The 8,187-nt window shown below is 39.2% G+C and overlaps 2 protein-coding genes across 2 annotated transcripts in view; one reads left to right on the top strand and one right to left on the bottom strand.

The window, feature by feature from the left end:
- The window catches only part of LOC122666239 (guanine nucleotide exchange factor subunit RIC1-like), a 35,295-nt gene extending 33,435 nt beyond the window's left edge, over nucleotides 1-1,860 (top strand). Inside the window, exons 22-23 of the mRNA XM_043862397.1 lie at nucleotides 1,094-1,156; nucleotides 1,294-1,860. Of these exons, the coding sequence (XP_043718332.1) occupies nucleotides 1,094-1,156; nucleotides 1,294-1,380 (150 nt within the window). The 3' untranslated portion in view covers nucleotides 1,381-1,860. The remainder of the gene's footprint in view (nucleotides 1-1,093; nucleotides 1,157-1,293) is intronic.
- A 1,180-nt stretch (nucleotides 1,861-3,040) lies between these two features.
- LOC122666241 (uncharacterized membrane protein YjcL-like) lies at nucleotides 3,041-7,477 on the bottom strand. Its single transcript, XM_043862402.1, has 6 exons — nucleotides 7,120-7,477; nucleotides 6,758-6,984; nucleotides 6,462-6,572; nucleotides 4,795-4,950; nucleotides 4,311-4,552; nucleotides 3,041-3,460 (listed from the first exon to the last, which is right to left on the bottom strand). The coding sequence occupies exons 1-6, from the start codon at nucleotides 7,431-7,433 to the stop codon at nucleotides 3,137-3,139; spliced, it is 1,374 nt and encodes a 457-aa protein (XP_043718337.1). The 5' UTR covers nucleotides 7,434-7,477; the 3' UTR covers nucleotides 3,041-3,136.
- Nucleotides 7,478-8,187: the final 710 nt, after the last annotated feature.

Genomic DNA, 8,187 nt, shown 5'->3' with positions numbered 1-8,187 from the left:
AAAATCTCTCACATCCAGAGGATCAAAAGCCACCATTATAGGGGTCTATATAAGAAATTAAACTAGGGAAAGGATCTGCTTGGACATATCAAATTCACAATATAGTTTTTTCTTTGCTGAAATGGCAGGGCAAAATTTCTAAAGCTCCACAAAGTTCCAAAAAATAAGGGGGGGGGGGGTGGGGGAGATGAAGTTTATAATTCTTAATATCATGATGCTGATTTTGACATACCCAATCTGTTAGATGTGATCCTTTTAAGCTCCATCTCCCTCTGTGGTTCCTATGGCCCCAAAAGCAAGGTTCTCTGTTATATGATCTTGATGTGGAAACAGGCACTGAGTTGAATTGTTGATTTGTAAATTCAAAACAAAAAATAGTATTTTAAATTGTAGCAACATGTAAGTCTAAGCATTGGCACAGAGACATCATGAAATGAAGCAATTACCTGTAACATGGATGCACATGTTCTAAAAATTTGGGGAGAGGTTTTTGTAGATATTATTAAAGTCAGTCTCGAAGAACAAAAGTAGTTGGTGGGAGTTGGGGAATTTGTTCAGGGTGGGAGGGGGAGGATTTAGACCGTGTCTCTCTTGCTCAACCTCAAGTGCCCTGCTCCCTTCCTTTCCACTTTGGTCTAATCTTTGTTCGTTTCTTTGTAAGGGGGAAAAAATAAATAGAATGATCCTCCCACCTTGCCTTTTCTGATGTAGATCTGTATAATTGTGTATTCTCCTTTCTTTGCTATAAGAGCAGATGTGTATTCTCAACATCACATAGAGGCTAAAGTGACTGATATTGCTTCAACTACATTCAGTGTGCAGATATAAGACAAATTTAGGTTGTGTATCAGGAATATAATAGTTCACGTGCAAGTACTGAGAAATGCATGGAAGCCATGTAAATACTATGCTGGGTGAAAATAAATCATATTAAACATGCATTCTTTCCCTTCACTTTTCTTCCTCCACCCCCACAACCCTTCTTTTCATTTAAAAAAATAGAATTCTCATTTCTATCCACCTGCTAATTTTGAGGTTCCTTAATATAAGGTGGTTTTCTTCGATGTTCAATTTCCTTTTTAATTCTGTGCAGGTTCTTTTTGATCTTTTCCGGCATGATATGCAATTATGGAAAGCATACTTGACAACGCTACAGGTTTGTCTCCTTTTTAGAACTTCTATGAAAAGAAGAATAACTTTGATATGATCCTGGCCTCTAGGCATCAAGCCAATACTCAGTTGTGTTTGTTTTTGTATTTTTTCCTAATTAATCATCTCTGTTATATCTTCCAGTCGCAACCTGCATTTTCCGAATATCATGATTTGCTGAAAGTGTTAGAAGAAGAACTCTCATCTGTGCCAAGATCCGAGGAGAAATAACTGGAGATATGGGACACACAGATTGTAAACCAATCATTATTTTGGACAATGGGTTGGCTGTTGCTGATGTGAATTTTCAAGATGGATCATCGCCTCTGCCAAATAGGGTGGGACCATCAGTAATGATTTTGGAGCCCAAAAGATTTTATAGCAGATGCCAATTGTGTAAATAGCTTCATACAAAGACGCAAAGGACCTACTCAGCCGGAAGATGGTTTTGGCCCAATACCATGGAAAATTTCTTGGTCACCATTATCATTGGTGTTGGACCTATGTTCCTGTTTCTGCAGAGTGTCTGAATTGGTAACTTTTTTAACAAGGTAGATGAGCCTGCTTTCGCAGGAGTTGTTTTGGTCCAAATTTATGTTTATGCATTGTGTCCTTTTTTTGTTGGAGAGCCTAATTAGTCAGTTGCATAGGATAATAGTCACATTGGATGTTGTATATATAAATGTATGCTTCTGCTTTAAGGGTGTTGATACTGTTGTTTTCTTTTCAGAAGCATGTATTTCGAATGTGCCATTCCACCAGTGAAACATGTGAAGACCGGTACTGGTATTATTGTTAGATCTAAATACAGATGTCGGCCAGTGCAAACTTTTGTGTTTTAGCTCTTCTGTTTTTTTCAAATGAAAAGTCGCAGAGGTTATTATTATTTTTTTGGGAAAAAGATCTCTGTCCGGGTGTGGCCTACGCCAGCACTTCCATGAGTCTTATCTCTCTCCTCCCCCATATGAAAAGACATCTCTGCCCCCTTGTTTTAAGGAAGAGAGAGATAGACACATGGGAGTGTTGGCGTTGGCCACACTCCTGTACAGAAAACTGCTTCCCTTATTTTTTTTTTCAAGTTACTGTTTGGGACTAGGATTGAAGGATCGTATTCACAGTAAGCGTGGAAAGCGAAAGCAGGAATTCTGATTTCGCCCGTGACTTTATTTTTAAGACGTTTCTGTTTTTATACTAAAGCAATGTTTCTATAGGTTTCATTCATAATTTCAGGGAACGTGTTGGGTTTGGGAATACAGATCCTTCTGGGGCTCAAGAAAGCTTAACGAGCCGATTGTTTAAAGAAGGATTAGGAGATCCAAGACCAACAGATGAAGAGATGAGCGGGCCACCTACAAGATTACTGGCGTGTTTATCTCTTCCTCTCTCTTTCGGGAAATGTCACCGACATGCCATTACTTTTTAGTTTTTGGTAGAACACAAGCCATTACTTGAGTATTTAGGATTTCATGTTTTTTCATGAATTAGGTTTTAGGATTCATGGTTTAGGTTTAAGGTTTTACAGTGTCATGAAACCAATTATTCCGTTGGGATTTTGTTTCTCGCTGATGTTTCTGTATTGGATGTGCATAACGAGTTAAATATCTTCCACAAAAAAACAAGAGGAGTTAACTAGCTAGCATCAATAGGACCACATCTATCTAGTGCATTAACCGAGGTACTCTCACCATATAGTCGGCCATGGCAGTGCAATGCTTCTTTAGTGGCATGTTGTACACCAATAAGAAACCCCAACCACCAGCATGACCCCCATTCACTGAGATTCAAGGATCCATAAACTTAAGGTGGCGTGCTAGGGTTTGCTTGTGACCCTTTTTGTGTGCCTCAACTTGAGAGGCAGGCATTGTTTCGCTCAACACAGAATTGGATGGATACAAGTTAAACTTCTGTGTTATTAACTCTTTGAATGTCAACCTAGTAGTGAATCATGCCATCTTTTAACCATTAAAACCAAATAAAAGCATGGCCATTACATATACTTAAGAACCATCACTCCGAATCCAATGCCAAGAAAAGTAGCAATGGCGATTCCGAATATGCCTGCAAGAATCCCAGGAACAACCAAAGAACTCCATCCTTTGGCCGTAGCCATCCCACATGCTGTTGTAGGGCCTCCAACATTGGCATTTGATGCTATCAGTAACAGCTTGCGGTCAAAACGTAGTAACTTTCCCAATCCAAGGATCACAGCAAGATGGACTGCTATTTGAACCAGAGAAAACATGAAAATACTGGGGGCTTTGCTGATGACATTCCATATGCTCCCATTTGCTCCCACCACCGCAAAGAAGATCTATTCTCAGAAGAAATCCCAAAATCCAATATATGAAATTTGAATAACTATATATATGTAAACAAATTCACTTCATGAGTAGGTAGGGACAAAAAGATCTGAAGATGTAGGGACGAACAGACATGCTTTTTTCACTAAATAAATATATATAAACTTGTAAAATAATGTGATTTGTGCAACCAAACCAACATAATTGGACAAGGCTTAGAATATGATGATGAAAATCACCAGCAATTCACATGGATTAAACCTTCCCATAGAGCCAAGGATGAAAGCTCTACAGGAACATTCAATTTCAAAGCACATGAAAACTTAAGGGAAGAGGATTCTAGTGTTCCATGCTCAAAAGATATTCTGGAAAAGTTACACACCCTTTCTCTTTTTAGTGGGCTAGACCCATTTAATTGAAATAATAATAATAATAATAATAATAATAATAATAATAGAAATAAAATAAAATAGCTTGGGCTACCCATAACTTCAAGCGTTTTGCGGAGTTACATGTTGGGCAATAGATAGCTGCTTGGTTGTGTAGCCCCTGCACCAGCATAGGAGCCAATGAGAATGTGCACAGGGGCATCAATACGGATGGGTAATTTTGCACGTTCCTATGTCTGTGCTTAGGAGCCCCGAGACCAAGTAGTGTTCTTTTTCCCATAAGTTTTTGGTAAGAATTCTGCTCATGTTTTTGTAAGGACATTTGAATTTAACCTTCTCAAAGGCAGCATAGAAAAAAGGCATCTCAGGAAGCTACAAACATGAATTAGCTGTTGTGTGTTGACTTGTTGACCAACTGCAGAGCAAAGTAGTTGGTTTTTTATTTGTGTTATTTGGTTAGAAGTTGACTTACTTGCATCAGTATTACTGCAACAGCTTCACCAGCTGGTGCAAGGTGACCAAGTTGTGCGGGAAATATGGTTGCCAAAACTACTACAATTGCCGTTACGAATGGAAGTTGGCCTCCTTGAATTCGAAACAATTTCGTGAGATAAGCAGCTGCCTTGCAGATAGCAAAGGATACAGCAAGACCAGTGGCTGTCTCTAGCAGAGGGAGCTTGTTTCCAGGCTTTGACTCCATACCCATCACCCCACCTGCCAAAATATTTTCATGTTTCATTGCAAGGTACCTCTTATAATAATACCATTACAAATCTCACCTTCAATTTAATGCATACTAGTTCTAGACATCTACGAATATTCTTTGTTTTCTAACAACTGAAAAGAACACAGCTGACAGCTCCAGAGAAGCACCACTTCTTTTTTTTTTGGGGGGGGGGGGGTGGGGGATCAATTTCCAGTTGATAACAGTACAAACAAGGTAAAACATTATGTACCATCAGTTGATGTTGCAGCCTCAGGAGGTATTTTAGATGCCAATGCAAAAAGTGAAGTAAAATATACAGCACAAATAACATTGTCTGCAGCTAGTCCTGCTGCCAGAACCGATGGAGAAACACCAAGAGCATCCGAAATGGCAACATAATTCACAGCTACAGCAATCAAGGATGAAAGTTAATGAGACAGAACTTGAGAAAAGGAAACACAACTTGCTTAAAGGTATCCACATGGATGAAAAATATAAATGAAACATAAGGGAAGCCAACAAAGTGAATTGTAAGTATACTAAAGCTTTCATAAAAGAACTGTAAATATGTAATCGATTAGGTTCATTGTGCAACTTTCACTTGCCATATCCAAGTTACCCAGGTGATAGCATGGTTAAAATGTCATGCTTGCCTTGAAGGTGCAGAGCAACATACTAAAGTTTGCTATAATAGTTTTAACAAGTTCTTTAGATTCTTCAAATCTTTTTCACTTTTCAGATATCTTTTTACCCTAAAGCATTCAAGAACAGATTAATCATATCCACTCTACCCTCTACAAGTTAAACATTGGTCAATGGGTGATCCACATTCCAGGCCAAAGGCTCTAAGTAACAACAGGTATATTTGAAACAAAGTTCTGTTCATCTGAAGAGAATAGCCCCCTTTCTTTTTCTATCCCAATTCTCAAAAGCATCAAAAAGGCAGATTTGCTAAGCTTTCCACACAAAGAAACAGACAGACAGAGAGAGAGAGAGAGAGAGAGTTATGAAATTGTTATAACTAAGCTGTGTGTAGAGGTTCGTAGAGAGTATGAAAGGGCATTCCATTCAGTATTCACATGTTAGATCTGTAAGGTCAATTTACGTTAGTGTTAGCAAAATTGTATCAGTTGTCTGACCAACATAGATGCACTTTTTTCCCCTGATAGATACCAACAGACATGCTATGTTACCCAGAAACAATGAGACGGTGTCGTCATATTCTGCAATTTTTTATTTGTACATTTGAAGTTTAGCATAAATGCCAATGGGATATGAGATCCGTCAGGTGCTATGAGGACGCCTCCTACCCCGTATCCCTTTTGGATTGCTGCCCCATCAAACAGCAGTTGTCAAACAATGACACAGCATTTTGATGTATCCAATATGATTTTTACATTGGAAATGAAATACCTGATATGGTACGGCAAATGTTGTGAAGTATCCAGGTAACATAGCGGATTTGTTGGTCAGCCTGTTACACAGTGACATTAGTAAAGTCTAAAAAAAGCAAGATAAGCCCATACAAAACCACAATGAGTTCTATGACAATCGGGATTTCTGGAGAGCAATGAGCAATCTAGATGCACATCTACTGACCTGCTTTGCTTAACCAATTTAGGAAACTCAAATTCCCCTCTCCCTCACCAAACCAAAATCAGGAATTTAGGCCATGATAAAGTACATATGGAGAGTGTCCTCCATCTCACAGCAAACACAAGGTAAATGTGATTTGGGTTCATTACAAAGTCATACATAATTAGTTGAATACACATTAAATAAAGGCCATATACCACGGGGTCTCTGCTTCATAAAATTCTGCAGCAGTTAAGTACTGCAATTGCCATGAAAGATATCCACTAATTTTACTACTTTTGTTAGGAGAAGCCTATACCAAATCCAATTCAACAAACTTACCTCCACCTATGTGTCTACCCATGAGTGCAGCTGCTATCTTCCAACTATCTCCACCTAGTGATCGCATAGGAACCAACAGATATGCCACTACTGTTCCAATTGTCGTTGCAACTGTGACAAGACAACAAATAAATTAAAAAAGATCAACTAAATAAACTTTATCTTAAGCACATCTCCAGTGATAAACTATGAAACTCTAAAACATTTGCAGAATACAATTAAAATTAAAAGGAAAGCTTAATGAAGAAGAGAAAGAGCAGAAATGAAGAATTAGTGGAGATATAAACAAGAGTGACCTGATCCAAGCAAGAAGGCCAAGAGCAACGTTCCAGTGGACCGTATCACACGACGCAAATCGGCTCTAAACAAGAGTAAGGGAACAGCCACGGGAAGCAAATACTCCAGCACTACAGAATAAGCTGGAGCTTCACAAGAAATGATTCCGAGATTACTGGCCGCAAGACCAACAAGAGTGCTTGTCAGGGCGCCACTCAATGTACTTCCGATCTTGGTGTTCTCCGACCTTCCATCCCAAATACCAAATACCAACAAGTTCAATCACAACAACAACAACGAATTGAACAAGATACTGCAAACATGGACGCAAGAGAGATGGAGAGAATCTGAGTGTGTCGAATTTCAAGTGGAAATTAATTACCAGATCCCGAAAGCGCCCGTGGCCAAGAGAGCTGTCCATGTTCCCCAGTGATCTTGGGGGGAAATTAGAGGGAAGTTGAGGTGGGCTCTGGTCTTCACAGTTCGAATCGAGTTAGGGTTGTTGAGGAAGGTAGATATTGAAGAGGATGAGGAGGTGTCGCTTCTGGGTCCAAATGGGTTACCAGATTCGGGAGATGGAGTTGAGGTCGTTGAGAGTGATGGGATGCTTTGGCGGGAACATAAGGTTGATCTCCACGAGAAAGGCAATGAGGTGGTGGAGCGAATCGTGCACAGAGACTGTAACGACGACGCCATTTTCACGAATTGATTGATAAAGCCACCTGCTACTGTACAGTTTCCGAAAGGTTTTCGTTACTCCGAGTTGACATTTTGACTTCTAAGTCCTAAACAATTGATAAACTTGCAGGTAGAATCAGTTCCCGTTTATTAACAATAATATTACTAGACCCAGTTGATCACTTGATCTACTTGATGTCTCTCTCTCTCTCTCTGAATCTCTGGTTTCCAAATTAGAGTCAATCTATGGTTTAGGCCTATTCTCTGGTTCATCCAGATTGAGGGTGTCAATTGGTTTGTTTTGATTATTTTATTTGATTTCGATTTGGTTCAATATATAGCATGTGGAAACTGAAATCGAACAAAAGACTCTTTTCCAAGCTAGGCTAATGGTGGAGGAGGAGGAGAATATTGTAATGAAGCCCATGAACAATGAAGCAAAAACTGACAGAATACAGATGAATGTGGATCTATTTTGCTCCTGAATCCAATCCAGTTGTGTTGGTAGTTTCAGAAGCAAAGAAGAGAGTTATACTTTAAAACCATGCAAGCATACACCACCTTCGGCTCCAGATCAATAATCTGTTTTGGTCCACTTCTCCATGGCAATTCATTCTCAAATCTCTGAGAGAAGCTGAGAATAAAAAGGTGATTTTTTACAGCTTCAATTTGGCTTGCCGAGGTTAGTACTAGATGGTCTTTTTCAGAAGGACCAATTAATACGACCATCTTATTTCTGCAACAAAAAAGAAAAGAGGACTGAGTAGAGTTT

The sequence above is a fragment of the Telopea speciosissima genome, chromosome 6, assembly GCF_018873765.1.
Source record: "Telopea speciosissima isolate NSW1024214 ecotype Mountain lineage chromosome 6, Tspe_v1, whole genome shotgun sequence".
Taxonomy (NCBI): Eukaryota; Viridiplantae; Streptophyta; class Magnoliopsida; order Proteales; family Proteaceae; genus Telopea; species Telopea speciosissima.
Note: the sequence above shows the minus strand (reverse complement) of the source record. Positions and strands in the feature narration are given on the sequence as shown.

Coding starts and splice junctions, on each gene's coding strand:
- LOC122666241 (XM_043862402.1), bottom strand. CDS start 7,433: ATGGCGTCGTCGTTACAGTCTCTGTGCACGATTCGCTCCACCACCTCA. Junction 6,985..7,119: donor ACGGGCGCTTTCGGGATCTG/GTAATTAATTTC, acceptor TTGGGATGGAAG/GTCGGAGAACACCAAGATCG. Junction 4,553..4,794: donor GGCTGCAACATCAACTGATG/GTACATAATGTT, acceptor ATATTTTGGCAG/GTGGGGTGATGGGTATGGAG.